Below are 19,762 nucleotides of genomic sequence, written 5' to 3'. Positions count from 1 at the left end.
TTCCTCTTTGGAAATGTTTGCATTTGGGATCCGAGTTGGTGGGAAATTTCCATTCCACATTCTGCTGGGCAGCGGGGAACTAGCAATCTAACTTTGACATGATGGATCTGTGACAAGCCAACCATCCTTCCAAATGACCCCGTGTGTTACCCTCACAGCTTTCAAACAACATTGAAAGAGGGGATCATGTTCATAACGTAAGAAAATCCAGACTTTCGCTTTTTGGGGGTGGGAAGGCTAAACAGCATAGTCTTCCTTTTAAGCACAGTCATTTGATGTCATCTTTTTCTTCACTTCCTTGACAGCAGAAGCATCGCCTCAGGGTGTGAGGCCACCATTTACATATTCAAATCATGATATGCATCTCCAAAGGCTACCGTGTTTATTTATTCCAGGTAACAAATGGAAGCATTTCTTGTATGCCAGGAATGTTCTAAACACTTTATAAATATTATAACTTAATCCTCATAACACAACTACAAAGTGGATATTACTACTTTCTGCACCTGCCGGTGTCTTCGGCTATTCCAAGCTTAGCATGGATTTCGTGTCTGGGTCCACAGCTGCCCAAGTCCCTCATTCTGGCTGCAGGTTCCAAACCTCACCACGGTTCCCTGTCCTCCCACGGATCTTGGACAGCAAGGACGGGGCCTGGGCTGGTTCACTCTCTCCATCTCGGCCCCAGAAAAGCTAGCTTCTGAGAGTGATCCCAAAGGCCAAACAGGGCATTGCCAGATTTCCCTCCAGCTGGGCCAGGAGACCAGTGGCATCTCCACTCCACAAGGTCACAGAACGAGCAGGCGTGAGATTTAAAAATAAAGAACCCGGGCAGCATCTAAAAGAGGTTCAAATGAATATACAGTAAGGGATAGTGAATCCAGAGGGAACACTTCTAGGCCCCGATCTCCCTCCCTGGGTAACAGTGTATTTAAGGGACCGCCAAAATGGAGTAGGAAGGGCCAGGATCCAGAAGCCCTACAGCTCCTGTGATTCCTGCTGGGTGACAGGGGTTGGTTTCTCAAGCTCTCCGGGCCTCAGTATGGTCACCTGTAAAAAGTGAACCATGACTGGGTCAAGAGCAGTTGAGAGCGCCTGTGAGACGGTGCACATCCACCCCCCACCCCCACCCCCATATGTCTAAACAGCCACATGCAACCATCATGCTGGAGGGATCGCCGATGATCAGCGCTGGTCAGCCAACCAAGTCCTTCCATGCAGCTCAGAGAAGAAGGGACCTCCCAGTGCATGCAGTTGGAGGAACTGAGTCTACGCTCCATTCCCACTCGGCCTCTGCCTTCCAGGCATAATCCTTCCCACCTCACAGAGGGCTGCCTCCCTGCAGGACACCTGGTGGGTCCGCCTTTCAGCTGCAGGACTCCTGAAAACCATCCAGAAGGGGTCACCACTGCCAGTGCCTCGGCTCCTGGACCAGTAACGCCACCAGCAATAGAGAAATGAGGAAGGGGAAGAAGCCAACAGTCTTGGGAAGAACAACCTTCATCCTCAGGCCGCAGACTCCCAAGCGCCCACTAGTGGCCAGCCCCGTGCCCTGGCCATAGTTTCCAATGCTCCCAACCACCAGAGAAAGTTCTGGAGCCTCAGCAGGAGCAGAGCCCATGGTCCTCAGGTGATGCCAGCAAAACATGCGCTCAGAATCACATTGTATCCCGGACACAAAGGACAGAAAGCGTAAAGGTCCCCATTCTCCCATTCGGTGAGTCCACTAGCCATCCAGACTGCCCGGTGGTAAGCTGTAGCCACCAAAAAGTTCTTTCTTGTACCGAAGTGAAACGTATCCCTTCCAAACGCTTAGCCCCCAGCTCCGGTCGTATCCCCTTTAATAATCTCCTCCTCTCAAGACAGAACTTGAGGGGCGCCTGGGTGGCGCAGTCGGTTAAGCGTCCGACTTCAGCCAGGTCACGATCTCGCGGTCCGGGAGTTCGAGCCCCGCGTCGGGCTCTGGGTTGATGGCTGGGAGCCTGGAGCCTGTTTCCGATTCTGTGTCTCCCTCTCTCTCTGCCCCTCCCCCGTTCATGCTCTGTCTCTCTCTGTCCCAAAAATAAAAATTAAAAAACGTTGAAAAAAAAAAAAAAGACAGAACTTGAGGGGCACCTGGGTGGCTCAGTCGGTTAAACGGCCGACTTCGGCTCAGGTCATGATCTCGCGGTCTGTGAGTTCGAGCCCCGCATCCGGGCTCTGTGCTGACAGCTCAGAGCCTGGAGCCTGTTTCAGATTCTGTGTCTCCCTCTCTCTGCCCCTCCCCCGTTCATGCTCTGTCTCTCTCTGTGTCAAAAATAAATAAACGTTAGGGGCGCCTGGGTGGCGCAGTCGGTTAAGCCTCCGACTTCAGCCAGGTCACGATCTCGCAGTCCGTGAGTTCGAGCCCCGCGTCAGGCTCTGGGCTGATGGCTCAGAGACTGGAGACTGGAGCCTGTTTCCCATTCTGTGTCTCCCTCTCTCTCTGCCCCTCCCCCGTTCATGCTCTCTCTCTCTCTCTGTCCCAAAAATTAAAAAATAAACGTTGAGAAAAAAAATTTTTTTTAAATAAATAAATAAATAAATAAATAAACGTTAAAAAAAAAATTAACAAAAAAGACAGAACTTGAGATCAAGAAGTGGCGGCTCTGTTCCCCCATCCATCCCACACCACAGGTTCTCTTTTCCAAGACCGACATTCCCCCAGGTAATCGCTACATGTGACAATGACTTCTATTTCCTTCCCTTCCTTCAAATACATTTGGAAGCGTTGTAATCAAGAGCAAGGTAGGGGCGCCTGGATGGCTCTGTTGGCTAAGCGTCCGACTTCAGCTCAGGTCATGATCTCACAGCTCATGAGTTCAAGCCACGAGTTGGGCTCTGCGCTGACAGCTCCGAGCCTGGAGCCTGCTTGGGATTCTGTGTCTTCCTCTCTCTCTCTGCCCCTCCCCCACTGCTAGCTTGCTCTCTCGCTCTCTCTCAAAAAATAAACATTAAAAAAAAAAAAAAGATCAAGGTGAACAAGGAGTCTAAAGGTTTGGGCCCATCCTAGAACCCTGCAGCTCTGGGAGTCACAGTGTGGAAAGGTAGGAAGCAGTGCCCGTTCCACTGGGTAGCTCAAGCTTTGCGTGGAAAGCCACCCCCGACTGCTGGGCACCCTGCAGACTGCACCGTCTGTCCACATGGATGGGGAATACCTCCTCCCTGGTGAAGGTCAAAAAAGCCATGACAGTAACACCCCACCCGCATGCAGGTGAGGCTGTGTTCAAGGTCCGCCCCCAGGCCCTGAGAAGGGTCTTGTGGGAGTAGTTTACCAAACCAACTACATCAGCCACTGCCGATTGCCCACCAAGTCCTAAGGTCAACCTGCAAGACGGCCAGCGGGCGGCCGCCAAGACAATACATCGTGGCTCACGTTGTGACTGTTTTCCTACAGGTAAAGCACAGAAAGGGAAACGGGGTCTGACTGAGCCAATGTGCAGACAGAGGATGCTCTTAATAATTTTAGATACATGTTGAAGTCCAAAAATAGATTTTTCTCCTCCAAGCCAAGCTCATATGCAGTAGCTTTTCTCAGGAGTATTTTTGTATAACTACAAGGCTCTCTTACAACCCTGGAACATAACAATGAACGAAGGAGAACCAAGGAATAACTTTACCACTTTCTCTTTTTAACAGAGGAGACTATTGAGAACCCCTTGGTCCCAACAGGAAGCCAGTTCTCCTCCCCTCCCCTTCTTGTCCTGAGTCCTCTCCCAACCCCCCACCTCCATATACACTCTGTTTCCCAGAGGGGGTGGGGTCTCTGGTGGCCCACCTCAGACTCGGAGAGACATCAGCACTCACACCGATAGGGCTCGTTATGGCGGACAAAGCACATTTGTTGGCTTCTCTTCCTAAGTCCCGTGAAATCGATGTGAAAATCCCAATTTCATAGATGGGCATTTAAAGGACACACCCAGGGGCTGTTGGGTGGCTCAGTCGGTTAAGCGTCCGACTTCGGCTCAGGTCGTGATGTCACGGTTCGTGAGTTCCAGCCCCATGTCGGGCTCTGTGCTGACAGCTCAGAGCCTGGAGCCTGCTTCAGATTCTGTGTCTCCCTCTCTCTCTGTCCCTCTTCCTTTCATGCTCTGTCTTTCTTTCTTTCTCAAAAATAAACATTTAAAAAATAATAAATAAATAAATAAATAAATAAATAAATAAATAAAGGACACGCCCAAGGTCACAGAGCTGCTAGGTTCTAGAGTGGGCCCCATAGCTTCAGACTCCTTGTCCACATTGCTCTTTGGACTGTATACCCCACAACACAACCGGATGTGTTTGAGGGAAGGGAAGGAACTAGAAATCACGGTGGTCATTTTTAACCCGCATCTAAAACCCAGCTAAATTAACTAGGACTGTTCTACCCAGAAAAGAAAAGACTTACATTGGGATTGTAACAGATGACATTATTGACTCAAATTCTCCTCCCCTCCTTGTCTTCCTCACAGGAAAGAAGTAGAATATATTTTTCCACCCCTGAACCCTGGGACATAACGTGGCCAATGGTGTGAGATGAGGGCAATAGCGTCCCGCTTCCAAGACTAGATTCACAAGCCAAGAATGCCACTTGGTCTCTGGTCCCTGAGAAGAGCGTGCGTGGGCCAGCCTGCCGGTCCCCAGGAGGAGCATGGGAGATACAGGGAGCGGAGCCGCCCCCGCTAAGATGTCTGCCAAGACCAGTTGAAGGCAGAGCCCCCAGCCAACCTGGGGCAAAGTCTCCCTAACAATTAAATGGGTGCAGGCTGTCTGGGCACACTACGGTCAGTAGCGCCATCTCTGGAAGGTTTGGTACAGGGGAGGCTCTCAGAGATGCTGTCAGGAAACGCCTACGTTGGGGCAGAAGTTGGACCACACCGGTCATTCCAGGCTTTGGGATTTTAGGTATGAGCAAAGGTACTCTCGAGAGTTTGGAAACCAGCATGGGGCTGCTACATTTTTTACTCTTCTGAGCAAAGGCAATATATAAAAATAACTACTGTTTACTGTCACCACCAATTCATAAAAGATGATGGAACATTTGAACACTGAAACTGAGGAAAGGCTATCATCTTAGAACATGACTCAGTCCTCTCCAAGCAAAGACGGTCGGCCACCCTCCATACATGAGCCTTTTTCTTCCATTCTGTCACAGATCAAATAAAAACTCTGTCACTAAATAGCTCCGGTCTGTGTATTAGCAACTTTCTCACATACTTTATGATAGAACTGTCAAAAGAACATGAAATCAGTTACATAAATTACGAGACCTAAATCATGGCTCTGTTTGTCCTGTGACAATACAAAAATTACGTTTTTTCCATCAGGAGAGAAAATAAAGCTAGAGATCAATTGGAGTCCCTGTGTCATGCCTTCTCTGCTGGCTGCCACAAGCATGCAGGGCCCCTGCAAAGCCCCATCTCCACAGAACTCCTGAGCTGCACCACACAGGTGCCTGAGACGCTACCGTTGTGTTTCCATGATCCCAATGGATAAATGAAAAGGAAAACAATGATTCAAGCTCTCTTAGGGCTACAGGGACACAAAACTGGGAGTGACAGGCAGGGCATCCCCCAGGACCGGCTTCGAGGACGGGTCGCTCAGTCACCTGTGAATGTTGACTCCCTTCTTTCTGGGCCATAAAGAGCCTCTCCATCCTTCTGTTGGATAAGTGGAGGCCTGGAGAAGGAAGGCGTCTACAAGCAGATGGCTCTAGCTTAACCTCACTCATCAGACCCTGAGGGGACCCACACACCCACCAGGGCCCAGTGCACAGAAGCAATGGCTGTTCATGGGGACCAGAAAGACTGGGATCTAAACTGACACTTCACTTCCACCTTCTTCTATTCTTTCTATGGACACTTACTATGGCAGGCATCCAGGGAAAATGAATAAGGTCCTTAGTTTCACAGGCTTTTGTTAAGGGAGGAGAATACACAAAAGCAAACAACAAGATAAATATCAATTGGGTGAGCACTCTTTTTTTTTTAATGTTTATTTATTTTTCTGAGAGAGACAGAGAGGGGGAGAGGGAGACCGAGAATCTGTGCCAACAAAGCAGAGCCCGACATGGGGGTCAAACTCACAAAGGGTGAGATCATGACCTAAGCTGAAATCAAGAGTCAGACGCTTAACTGACTGAGCCACCCAGGAGTCCCGAGGGAGCACTCTTAAAGAGATAAGTGTAGTAAAGTGAGAGAAATTGACAAAGGCTGCTCTAGGTAAGGATTCAGGAAAGGGCCTTTTGGGAAAAGGGGATATTTGAGATGAGAAATAAGAATGCATCATCCATGCAAAAAAAGCTAGGAAACGAGCAATACCAAACAGATTAAAAGCAAGTGCAAAGGGCCTGGGGTAGAAAATGGCTTGTCTGAAGAAGAAAAATGCCAGAGCTGTGGAAGCAAGGTGGACAAGGGGAGAATTGTGGTATAAGGCTGAAGCAGGAAGCAAGACCCATCATCTGGGGACCTGCAGGCCCCAGCATGAAGTTTGAAGTTCATTGCAAGTATAAAGGGAAGTAAGCAATGGGTATTAAGCAGGGGAGTGACAGGATCTGACTTATGTTTAAAATATTCTCAGGATGCTGTGTGAATGATAAATTGTAGAGGGGTCAGAGTGAAACAGGCAGACCACTGAAGATACTCTTGCATGAACTGGATGGTGCCTCTGTGACCTTTATGACCTGGGACAGTCCCTGAAAAATGCTACAGTTCACCCCATCTGTAATGTTGTGACTGCCTATACTTAGGAGTTCACAAGTTCTTTAGGCTCTTGAAGATGGGGATGAAGGCGTACGTGGCCTTGCTCGCCCCTGCATGATGTCTGCATGATTTCACTCCAGCTGTCTTTCCTGGAGCTGGAGCCATGCCCACAGCTTGCCTGTGAGGGCCTCCCTAGTAGCCCTTGAGATCCCACGGTCTCTAGTGCCCATCATGACACTGGGGTCATGTCTACATCCGGATGGAATTGAGAACACATGGAAGCTGGCCAGGAAGCAGGTTGGCAATTCACACCGCAAGAGGGCACACAGGCCAAGGGGAGGTTGGCCAAGCTCCCAGGAAGCAGGCAGAAGTGCAACAAAGGCAGGTAAGGGTCTGATGGATGCTAACTGTGGCAGGTGAGATCAATTCTGACCAGAGCAGCTCTCAGGCAAACCTCGGCTCAGTGCTGACAAGGGAGGGAAGACTCAGGGAGCAAGGCCAGGAGACAACTCATCCAGAGAAACCTGACAGTCTGGCCAGGCTGCTGGAGAATATGACACCACATGGAGCAGAGAGGAGAGGTCTCGGTCAAGTCTATCCCGGATAAGCCAGCACCCAGGAGACCAGCCTGCTGTCTGGGGACACACAAGCAAGCTCAGCTCAGATCATCTGAGCCTGGCCCATTCCAGAAGAACTGCCTAGTTGATTCAGAAACTTATGAATAAATTGGGGTGCCTGGGTGGCTCATTCGGTTAAGCATCCGACTTCGGCTCAGGTCACGGTCTCATGGCTTATGGGTTCCAGCTCAGCATCGGGCTCTGTGCTAACAGTTCGGAGGCTGAAGCCTGCTTCAGATTCTGTCTCTCTCTCTCTCTCTGTCCCTCCACTACTCGTGCACTCTCTCTCTCAAAAATAAACAAACATTTTTTAAAAAGTATGAATAAATAATAAATGCTTATTTGTTTTCAACTACTGAGTTTTGGGGTGATTTGTTATGTAGCAACAGCTAACTGATACAGAAGAGTCTGATGGCCAGTAGCCACTCTTATTTCACTGTAGCAAGTCTCTGCTGAAATCACAATCCTGTTTCCCTGTCTGAGGCCTCTACAGGTTCAGATCACTGGACGGGGTCATGAGCTTGAGATGTGTTCTTGAACCTTACCAGTCTGTTGGTGACATTATGAAAATGTTCTCCCTGACCTGGACCTGTCTCCTTATCTGTAAAATGAGGAATGAGACACTTCCAGGGAGGCTTCCCGCTCTCATGTTCTATGCTTGGGTGGCCCTGACCTCTTCATTCAGCCATTCTGTCATCTCAGCAACAAGTACTTGTTCAGAGCCTGCTGTGTGCCAGCCTATGGCCGGCATCTGGGATGCAGGCTTAGACGACGAGATGTGGGCCCTGCCTACCAGGAGCTCACGGTGCAGTGAGAGCTCACGGAGAGCTCACGCTTGGGTGTATAGAGAAGACACCTCTGAGGAGGCCCCGATGGTCAAGGAGTCTGTGAGTGAAAGCAGTGAGCAAGATCGTGGTCATCCCTCCCCAGCAGAGAGAGGGGAACGCACATTAGAAATCCCTGGTGCCTTCCGTGTCCTGGACCCCTGCTCGTACATGTCTGCCTTGGTCCCTGAGGGCCTTGATGAAGGCCACTCAGTAATTCAGCTCAGGCCCTGGGGAAATCACAACCTGTGGCTTGAACGCAGCACATTCAATGAGCAAACAGAGGACAGCCACGGGACCTCTCTCCACTCCACTCTCACCCAGACGACGCAGGACAGCCAATCCTTAACCCTGGGAGACCGGCCAGTCTTTGTGGGGGTAGCGTGAAAGTAGCAGAGTCCAAAGTCCTCCACTAGCCCTGATGACCGCAGTCCTTCAGGACCTCCTGCCAACCCCAGAGAGAGGTGGACACGTGGAAATTATCCACCCCAGGGGCCCGGAAAGCCATCCTACCATGGAACCAGGGGGCGATGGATTTGGTGTTCCTCTCAAAGCCGGCTCGGCGAGGCAGCTGCTCCTCCTTAAACCAGCGGACTATGACTTCCCTGGAGACAGGTCTCCGTGGGCGCTCCCAAGTCCTGCTGAGAAGACAGCAGGGATGTGGAAAGTCAGGGAGGGAGGGGGAGGGGACCAGAAGAGCAGGGAGAAGGAGGAGGAGGGGAGAGGAGGGGAGAGGAGGGGAGAGGAGGGGAGAGGAGGGGAGAGGAGGGGAGAGGAGGGGGGGCCGCTATGAGATGAATAAGCACGATGCCCACACTCACGCCTGTGGAGACAATTAAATGAGTCCAGGTGCTTGAAGGCACTTTGCAGATTATAACGTACCAGCTGTTATTACTTTTCCCCAAAGAGAACTGTTGTCACTTGGTTCGAAAAAAAGCCACACAGGTGGGAATGGAAAAGAGGACAGGAGGGGCGCCTGGGTGGCGCAGTCAGTTAAGCGTCCGACTTCAGCCAGGTCATGATCTCGCGGTCCGGGAGTTTGAGCCCCGCGTCAGGCTCTGGGCTGATGGCTTGGAGCCTGGAGCCTGTTTCCGATTCTGTGTCTCCCTCTCTCTCTGCCCCTCCCCCGTTCATGCTCTGTCTCTCTCTGTCCGAAAAATAAATAAACGTTGAAAAAAAAAATTTAAAAAAAAAAAAAAAGAAAAGAAAAGAGGACAGGAGGAGATGTCTGAGAGAAAGAAAAGGCATTTTCCCGGCCGCTCATAGGCCTCCCGCCTGTGGCCGCCGTGTGTCAGATGAGTGTCTACAAGGCTATTCTTTTTTTTTTTTTCAACGTTTATTTATTTTTGGGACAGAGAGAGACAGAGCATGAACGGGGGAGGGGCAGAGAGAGAGGGAGACACAGAATCGGAAACAGGCTCCAGGCTCTGAGCCATCAGCCCAGAGCCCGACGCGGGGCTCGAACTCCCGGACCACGAGATCGTGACCTGGCTGAAGTCGGACGCTTAACCGACTGCGCCACCCAGGCGCCCCAAGGCTATTCTTTAAGGGCACTGTTGGTAATAACCAAAGATTTCAAACAACTCTAATGTCCACCAGTAGTTTTTGATAATTAACTTCTAGCACATCTATGGAGTAGAATACGACGTAACTATAAGAAAGGAAACTAGGAGCACCTGGGTGGCTGAGTGGGTTAAGGGTCTGACTCTCGCTTCTGGCTCAGGATCATGATCCCAGGGTCACGGGATCAAGCCCTACATCGGATCTGCACTGACAGAATGGAACCTACTTGGGATTCTCTCCCTCCCTCTCTCTGTGTCCCTCCCTCATCATGCACGCTCTCTCTCTCGCTCTCTCTGTCTCTCTCTCTCTCACTGAAAGAAAAAGAAAGAAAGAAGGAAGGAAGGAAGGAAGAAAGAAAGGAAGAAAGGAAGAAAGGAAGAAAGAAAAAACTAAATAGAGGCACTGGATGGCTCAGGGGAGCATGTGACTCTTCATCTCCAGGTTGTGAGTTTGAGCCCCATGTTGGGTGTAGAGATTACTTAAAAATATTTTTAAAAAAAGAAAACTTAATAAAAATAAATGAATAGCTAAGAATTGATGTGAAAAGCAGAGCCATGTATACAGCATGCAACCTTTTCTTATAAAAAAAAAAGAGAGAGAGAGAGACTGGGCTAGGACTTTTTATGACTTTTCACGTCAGCAACTACACGACAGAAGTGGGCAGGCACACATAAACTAAGAACAGTGCTCCCACCCACGGGGCACGGGAAAACCAAGTAGGTGGAGGCAGGAATGGAAGTCTGTCTTTTTCCATATTTCTTTTTAAACTTCCTGGTTTGTGAATCATAAATGACAAGGAAGGGAGGGAGGAAGGGGAGGAAGGAAAGGAGAAATGCAGACGTGGTCAGCTCTCCCTAGATGGCGGGGAGAGGGAGAAGGGGGTTATGAATAATCCTAAATCCCAATTAAAGCAAAACTCAGACAAGCCACTGTCATTTGGGAGTGAATGGACTGTCCTGCAAATTAACTGTGGTTCGGGGAAGCAGCAAACACTCACTGTCCACCCTCACCGGGGCAGGAGCTGCTCAGCAGTGATGGACGTGCGGGGACCAACCTTGGGGCTGGTCTAAGGAGACGCTCCAGGCAACCTCTTGACCGTGGGTCTGGCGAGCATGGGCAGTCACTTAAGTGTCCTTGCCAAAGCACTCCTCAGATGACCGCCCCCCTGCACTCAAGCACACTCACCTGCAAACCCCGTATCAGAACCCAGGATGCACCAGCGCCACCTGCGGTTAGAAACAGCAGCCAACACTGGTTTCCAAGCTGCTGGACCATATTTAACCCATTCGAGGTCTTATATTACCAGTTCTTAACCCGGTATCTGTAGACCCTGAAGAGCTTGAAATTATATGCAGACATTTTGGGGTATGTTCATATGCACATTTTGGAAGCAAGACTGTACGCAGCTTTCTTTAGATTCTCAAAGGACTGCTAGACCCAAAATGTTAAGACTCCCAGAGCTCCGGGGCTACTAGAAATCTCCAACCAGACTCCTCACTGTCCCCTCCTGCCCCATTATGCAGACTGAGACACTGAGGCCCACAGCGGGGAAATGACTAGCTCCAAATTTCACAGCAATTGGAGCAGAGACAGGACTGGATCCTCCCGCCACACTGCATTTGCAGAGTCCCCCAGACCTACCTGACAGGTACGGCAAGGGGTGGCGGTGGCCCTGGGCCGGGAAGGTGGTGGTCAAGTCTGGCCTCCTGCTCCTGGCTCTGGCCAAGCTCTCGGAACATGGAGCTGAGGCCAGCGACAGTGCCCTTCTGGATGGCACGGAGCGAGTGGCGCCGGTACTCGTCCCTGGCGCGCTGGGCTCTGCGACTCCTCTCTTCATCAGCAGCCTTGGACCGGCGCACTGCAAAGGGGTAGAGAGTATGTTTACCCAGACCCGCAGCCCAGGCTGTACACTGAGCAAGTCAGGACTGGGCCCAGAGCCCTGGGAGTCACCCAGAGTCCCACGATTCACCTGGATTCACCCACATGGGCTGCATGGAGCTTCAGAGCTTGGAAACGGCAGGGCAGGCCCAGCCCTGGCCAGCAGCCCGGGGCTTGCCTGTCCCTGTGGAGGTAGAAACACTCGTGACACTTCAGGGTCATCTGCCTGTTCCTATGGCTCTGTTCCAGAATGAGCAAGCAAACTTTGGATGGAAATATACATCTCTCTACGTATTTCCTTCCAGGAGTACCCTGCTTAGAGCAGCCTCTCAAACCATGTGCCCACCTGCCCAGCCTCAAGGGCACCTGTCAAGGTGGTCAGCATCTCCAAATAGCACTACCATCACCCACATTGATTGTAGCTTTCTCTGTGCCAAGCCCTGGGTTCTATGCTTTGCCTGCGATATCTCATTATAGACACTTCCCCCAACCACCCAGGGAAGAGGGCCCATCACAATTTCTACACCAGAAACCCAGCCTCCACGGCACCTGGGTGGCTCAGCCAGTGAAGCAGCCGACTTCAGCTCAGGTCGTGATCTCACGGTTCATGAGCTCAAGCCCCACGTCGGGCTCTGTGCTGACAGCTCAGAGCCTGGAGCCTGCTTAAGATTCTGTGTCTCCCTCTCTCTCTGCCCCTCCCCCACTCATGCTAGGACAGTAACTTGCCAGGCTGGGTCAATGGCCAAGCCAGGAACCATCCTTTCTGCTACCACAGGGTGAGTTGTTAAAAACACTGGCATCCCGGTCCTGGTGCCCCTTCTCTGGTTTGCAGTGGCCTTGACAGCTGATGAGTGTGTTGGCGAGAAGATCCTCTGGGAGCTCTGTCACTCCCAGAGGCCCCTCTCTCCAGCCTTCCAGGCTTTTGTGTTCCTCCAGGCAGGGCCCTGTCTCAGCCAAGTGGCCTTGGAAAGACATCTGTGTGTTGCTGCTTCTAACACTCACAAGGGAGTCCTAGAGCTGGGAAAATGCCAAGAGAGGGAACAAAACCGGTTGGAGGCAAGGTCTGGAATTCAAGCTAATTCTTTTGTAGTCTGAATGCATCCTGTCAGGTCCCTATCTGCCTCTAACATCTAGTTCTTTCTGCAGAGAACTCTTAGGGCTGGCCGTGTCCTAATTGTGCATGACTGGTAATTGAGTGGGCCTGAGAAGGTCACCTTCCCCTCCTAGAGTAAAATCTTATCCATAATCTACTTCAATTCCAATCATTCCACGCATGTGTAGCCAACACCTACAACCTGCCAACGTCAGAGAACTGTGTTCTGTTAGTGCCTGGAGGACACAAGACAAATAAGCCCTTGTCCTGAAAGGCAGCACTTCTAAATTTGTCTCTCAACTTGTCAAAGACCCTTTCTTGAAATAAAACATTACCCCAGGGGCGCCTGGGTGGCTCAGTCTGTTGAGCGTCCGACTTCAGCTCGGGTCACGATCTCACGGTCCGTGAGTTCGAACCCCACGTCGGGCTCTGGGCTGACGGCTCGGAGCCTGGAGCCTGCTTCGGATTCTGTGTCTCCCCCTCTCTCTGACCCTCCCCTGCTCGCGCTCTGTCTCTCACTGTCTATCAAAAATAAATAAATGTCAAAAAAAAAAAACCCACAAAAAACAACGTTGCCCCAGATCCAAAGAAGGGCACATCAAGTCTGTCCCTCAGAAGGTATTTATGGAAGTGGAGGTCACATGCAGAGGATCCAGTAGGCCGAGTCCCACAAGGTCAGGTGGGGAATTTCTCCTGCTCTACCCATGGCTATCGTCCAGTGCCTACAATACATACGTGCCAGCCAACAGACAATGCCTATTCTTGGCCGACTGTGTCCAGTTAAGGATTTAACTCTGAGCTGGGTGCAGACATAACAAGAGACCGGACCCTCAAGGTGCTACCTGGGAAAACAAGATAAATATCTCTAACACAATGAAGTCTGGGACAAATAAAGCATTGTCTGGGTTTAGGGACAGCAGCTCTCATATTCTGCGAGAAAGCCAACAGCCATCACAGGAGAGGAAGCATCTGGGAAGATCAACAGGAGTTTTCCAGAGAAAGAAGCCATCCCAGGGAGAATCCTAGGTTTGGTGCCCAGCTGGCTCACCTGTAAGTTCCGGATACCAGGAACACCATGATGCCTGCCTTGCATTGCCGTGGGAGGGTCAAACAAGGCCAGGGTGCCCAGGCGTGGGCTTTGCAGCCACTAGCCAGCAAAAGAAACACAGACAGTGGTGCCCTACAAAAGCCAGCAACCTTTGAGAGCTTACAGCCCCACACAGACAGCGAAACTCAGTGACAGACAAGTTGCAGAAGGAAGTCATAGGCAACCTAGGAAGATGGGCTTTTGGGACTCAGCCAGGTGAGGCCCAGAGCCATTCGACACACAGAGACTAAAGTCAGCCTCCTAAGGGCCAGCTCAAGCCTGCCATTGTCTTCCTCAAAGCCTTCAGGGGCTCCCACTGGACACAGGATAAAGGACAAATTCCCCTCCCCAGCCCTTAAGAAGTGTCCCGCCTGCCCCACTTTCTTTCCCAGCCTGATGGTTTCTGAGCTCCTCCCCATTCTTCACTGGGCTCCACTGGGCTTCCATGCTCTGGAGACTCTGTCCTGCTCGGCTGTGCCCAGCCAGCTCAGACCAACTGTGATGAATACACAGCCAGGGCAGCGCAGAAAGGCCAAGGCAGCACTGACAGCTCTCAGGGGTGAGGACGTGGCCAAAGCCACAAGCAGGAAGCAAGTGGGAGCTCTGCCTTGGCACTGTTCTCCACAGTGGCTGCACCAATTTATATTCCCACCAACGGCATACACCGGTTCCCTTTTCTGCACATCTTTGGCACGCTCCATCTGGCTTCCCTAAGAAAATTCCAGAACGGCCCTGGGACTCAGTTTCCACCTCTGTCAAAATGAGAACGACACGAACGTCTGCCTCACAGAGTTGTCGTGGAGAGTAAATGAAACATATAAAAACACTATAAACTATGAAGTGTCCTGGAAAAGCGATGTCTGACTAAATCAGGCCCCTGGCTTTGATCCTTTCTTCAAATCTCTCGAAGCCTGAGTCTGGAGCCAGGGTGCCTAGATTCAGATCCCAGCTTCACTTACCAGCTGTGTGACGTGGGACCAGTTACTTAATCGCCCTGGGCCTGCATTCTGTCATAAATTAAATGGAGATAATAACAGTCCCTACCTCATAACGTTGTCATGAGGATCCAGAGAGCTCATAAGGTAAGCCACTTAAAACCATGTCAGGTACATATTAAGCACTATGGTTAAGTATTAGCTAAAATGTTTCTTTTCATCAGCCCTGGAATTGCCAGGTCCAAAACCGAGTTCCTGGCCAGTCCAGGAGGGGGCACCCTTGCTGGCCGATCATGGGGAATCCTCTCTGGGTCAAGCAGCTTACCCTAAATTCCACTTTGAACTCCTGAGGGATTGCTTCAGTTCCTTCTCAGAATCAGGAATGAATTCAGACTGTATCCCAGGAATCTGCCACAGAAAACCCTCAGCCAGAACCCACGGGGTATTTTTCTTCTAACCCAGTGAAAATAACTCAAACTCACATGAGGAGCCACAGGCATTTTCTGCCCTGAGCCAGCAAGTATCAGACTCTCCCCGTGGCCTGGCAGACCCACTGCAGAGGTGAGGACCCACACCAAGACACCTGCTTCTTCCTCCCACAGCCCATGTCCCAGCCCAAGGTGACGCCCCATGGGCCTGGCCAACAGGCACTGCGAGGCCTGCTCCACACACAGAACAAAGGGTGACCATGGCCATTCTTACTTCCAAGGTAAGATCCGTGGTCTCCTTTCTCCTTCTGCTAATGGGAAACTGAGGCTCATGTCACAGTAACAATGTATGGATGGCTGGAACAGTGTGAAAACACCGAGGACTTCAGGAGAAAGGCTGAATCGAGGTATCAAACAATAGACTAACCACAATAAGACACCACTTCACACGCATCAGGGTAGCTCTTTTGTTTTTAATTTTTTTAGTTAGAAAAAAACAGTAAACAAGTGTTGACAAGGATATGGAGAGAGTGGAACCTTCGTGCATTGTTGGTGGAAATGAAAAATGGTGCAGCTGCTGTGGAAAATGGTATGGCAGGTCCAGAAAAATTAAACGTACAATTGCCATACAATCTTCTGGATATATACCCAAAAGAATTGAAAGTAGGGGTTGAAACAAATTTTTGTACAGCAATATTCATAGAAGCATGATTCACAATAGCCAGAAGGTGGAAACAACCCAAATGTTCATCAAAGGACAAAGAGATAACCGAAGTATGGTATGTGTGTGTTTGTGTGTATATACATATATGCATATATATATATATATATATATATATATATATATATATGCAGTGGAATATTATTCAGCCTTTAAAAAGAAGCGAATTCCTTGGGACGCCTGAGCATCCAACTTCGGCTCAGGTAATGATCTCATGGTTTGTGAGTTTGAGCCCCACATCAGGCTCTGTGCTGACAGCTCAGAGCCTGGAGCCTGCTTCTAGTTCTGTGTCTGCTTCTCTCTCTGCCCCTCCCCTGCTCACACTCTGTCTCTCTCTCTCTCTCTCTCTCTCTCTCTCAAATAAATAATAAAACATTTTTTAAAAAAATTTTTTAAAAGAAGGGAATTCCAATACCTGCTACAATGTGGACGAATCTTTAAGACATTATGCTAAGTGAATAAGCCAGACACAAAAGGACATCATATGATTCCACTGATATTCCACGCATGGTACTTACAATAGTTAAATACACAGCAAAAAGGAGAATGTTGGTATCCAGGGGTTGGGGACAAAGAAAGTGAGGCTCACCCCCAGCTAAACGTGGCCAAGGGAAGAAGACCTCTCTCCACCCTGACTCAAGTCTTCTGAGGTCACCACCCACCATTGTCCTGCTGATTCTTGATGGCTGCCAACAGTGACCCCCTGCGGCCACCAGAAGTAATTTCAGGGGTTCCTTAAGGCCAGGGTAAACCTGGGGATGACTCTGCTTTGGGACAAAAGAAAGCCCCCAGGGATTCTTGAGCAATTCAAGAGAAGAGGGAACCCCAAGCAGGATATGAATCAGGCATGTGGAGACTCAGGCTGGCACTATTCTAAGTTGTAAAACCAAAAACATTTGGCACTCAGAGCATGAAAAACAGCTCTAACTGGTTACATCCAAAGAGACATTGCATAATTTCCCATCCCATGAGTAGATAGGACAGGCCCTTCTTCTGTGTTATCTTTTCCTTCCAGCCCCACCCCATCTCCAGACCGCACTGCGTCTCCTCAAACCCCTGTGGGTTCTGCCTGTCTCAAGCACACAGCATTTTAGAATCACCCACATGAAACCCAGACTCCAGAGCAGTCTCCTGTCTATGGGCAAAGAGAAGGGAACCAACGTAATTGGACTCCATACTGGGCCTGAGCACACAGTTTCTCCCTCAGTTCTGACCACACCCTGGCAAGGGGGGAGCCAAGCAGAGCACAGATCGTGTGTTAAGGGTCACACCAGAATCACACGGTTCAAGGAGGGAGGAGAGGGGTAAAGAAGAACACAGCTCCAATTTTTGGAAAGTGTATCATTCACCAAGTCATGCTAGCTTGTCTCCAAATCTCTGGGCAGCTAGACATCACCTAACTCCACATGCCTGCAAGTTCACAGTTGAGACATAATTAAATGAATTTCTGCCTGGAATATTCAGAGCTTCTCAGAAGCCAGAGCCTGCTCTGCTATTTGAACTGAACAACTAACTTCGTATTCTAGTGATACTAAAGGAAACAATGCCCTTTTTCCTCTAACTTGGAGAATTTAATTTAGGTGTTTTATCAAAAACTGCTGCTCCCAGGAGATTAATGGCCCACCATAATCTCTCATATTAAATTAATTGAGTGCAGAACGGCTTTGCTGGTTTTGAATGACAGGCTCCAGAGTTTAGCACATCATTCTTCAAGAAAGCATAAAATAGGGAACCAAAATCAGGGGACCTGAATTATCACCTTTCCTCTGTCTTTTGGAGGGTTTTCCATTTTCCGCTGCCACGCTGTACATTAATTAGCAATCGGGCAGCACTTGAGCCAGAGAATCTCCTGTCTCCATCCCCAAGGAAACACCAGCCCAGCCCATAACGGTCCACCTCATCGTGTCACTACCAGAAGAGAAACGCTCCTGAGTGACACATCCTCCCTCTCCCTTTACCCTCCCAACAAGCCTCAACTCAACACGGATGTCCCCACTGTACAAAACAGAAACTGAGCAACTGAGCACGAACTTGGTCCACAGTCACCCTAGCCAGTGGCAGAGCTGGGGTGGGGCTCCCAGTCCAGGGCTCCTCCCCTTCCCACACTAGAGTAGCCTCATGTGACTTCACCCTGTAACTGTTCACCATATTTTCAGTATAAACCTTTGTCCCGCCTTCTTGTTTCTCCCCTCTCTTCTTCCGTTCTGAATCTAAATGAATTGTTCTTTAGCTCTTGCCTATCTTCCCTTTCTAGCCTCATTCTCGTCATTGTTCACCAGGAACCCCAGGCTGCAGCCGATTTAGAACATGTGCCGTGCCCTATGCATATGATGATGACCTTGCTTTTGCTCAGTGCTGCTGTGATGCCCTTCCCTGCCTTCTTTACCTCTCCGTTTTCCCCAAACCAAATGCCATTTCCTCCATGGAGGCCTTTCCAAATGCTCTATACACCGCGATCAAGTGGGATGTATTCTGGGATACAAGGATGGCTCAATAGCGGCAAATCAATAACTCTGACACACCACAGTAACAAAAAGAATAAAAATCACATGATCATCTCAGTAGATGCAGAAAATGCATTTCACAAAACTCAGCATCTTTTCATGATAAACACTCTCAAGAAATTGGGGATAGAAAGAATGTACCTCATAATAAAAGCCATATATGACAAGCCCATAACTAACCTCATAAGCCCCAGTGTATGGTTGAAAGCTTTTGCTCTAAGATCAGAAGCAAGACAAGAATGCCCACTGTCACCACTTTTATTCACCATAATGCTGGAAGTTCTAGCCAGAATAATTAGGCAAGAAAAAAATAATAAAAGGCATCCAAATCAGAAAGGAAGGAGTAAAACTATCTCTGTTTGCAGGCGGCATGACCTCGCACATAGAAAACCCTAATAATTTTACCCAAAAATTGTTAGAACTAATAAACAAATTAAAATGGCGGGATACAAAATCAACATACAAATGTCAGTTGTGTTTCTATGCACTAACAGTGAATCAGCAAAAAAATAATAATAAAACAACCCCATTGACAATAGCATCAGGGTGCATGAAACAGGCAATGGGGATTAAGGAGGGCACTTGTTGGGATGAGCACTGGGTGTTGTATGTAAGTGATGAATCACTAAATTCTACACCTGAAACTAAGATTACACTACATGTTAACTAACTGGAATTTAAATAAAAGCTTGGAAAGAAAAGAAAAAAAAAAGAACAAAATACTAGAAATAAATTTAACCAAGGGGGCAAAAGACCTGTACACTAAAAACTATACGACATTGAGGAAAGAAATTGAAGAAGACACAAACAAATGGAAAGATTTATCCTGTGTTCATAGACTGGAAGAATTAATATTGTTAAAATAAATATACTACTCAAAGCAATGTACAGATTCAAAACAATCCCTATTAAAATTCCAATGGCATTTTTCACAGAAATAGAAAAAAATAATCCTAAAATTCGTATGGAACCACAAAAGATTTCAATAGCTAAAGCAATCTTCAGCAAGAAGAACAAAGCCAGAAGTATCTCACTTCATGATTTCAAGTTATATTACAAAGCTATAGAAATCAAAACAGTATAGTACTGACATAAAAAGACACACAGACCAATGGAAAAGAATGTAGAGTTCACAAATAAACTTATGCATATATACTCAACTAATTTTCAACAAAGGCACTAAGAATCCATAATGGGCAAGGATAGTCTCTTTAATAAAAGGTGCAAGGAAAAGTGGACAGCTACTAGAAAAGAATGAAATTGAACCTTTATCTCACAGGATACACAAAAATCACCTCAAAATGGATTAAAAGCTTAAATGTAAGACCTGAAACTGTAAAACACCTGGAAGAAAACCTAGGAAAAAAGTTCCTTGACATTGGTCTTGGCGATGATATTTTGGATATGACACCAAAAG

The 19,762-nt window shown here is 48.8% G+C and overlaps 1 protein-coding gene across 1 annotated transcript in view; it reads right to left on the bottom strand.

The window, feature by feature from the left end:
- SH2D4B (SH2 domain containing 4B) overlaps window positions 1–19,762 on the bottom strand; it is a 61,473-nt gene that overhangs the window by 22,212 nt on the left and 19,499 nt on the right. The window contains exons 4-5 of the mRNA XM_043596735.1: window positions 11,341–11,557; window positions 8,650–8,774 (exon numbers count right to left, since the gene is read on the bottom strand). Coding sequence (XP_043452670.1) covers window positions 8,650–8,774; window positions 11,341–11,557 — 342 coding nt within the window. The remainder of the gene's footprint in view (window positions 1–8,649; window positions 8,775–11,340; window positions 11,558–19,762) is intronic.

This window comes from Prionailurus bengalensis, chromosome D2 (assembly GCF_016509475.1).
Source record: "Prionailurus bengalensis isolate Pbe53 chromosome D2, Fcat_Pben_1.1_paternal_pri, whole genome shotgun sequence".
Lineage (NCBI taxonomy): Eukaryota > Metazoa > Chordata > Mammalia > Carnivora > Felidae > Prionailurus > Prionailurus bengalensis.
This window is presented reverse-complemented; position numbering and strand designations above follow the sequence as displayed.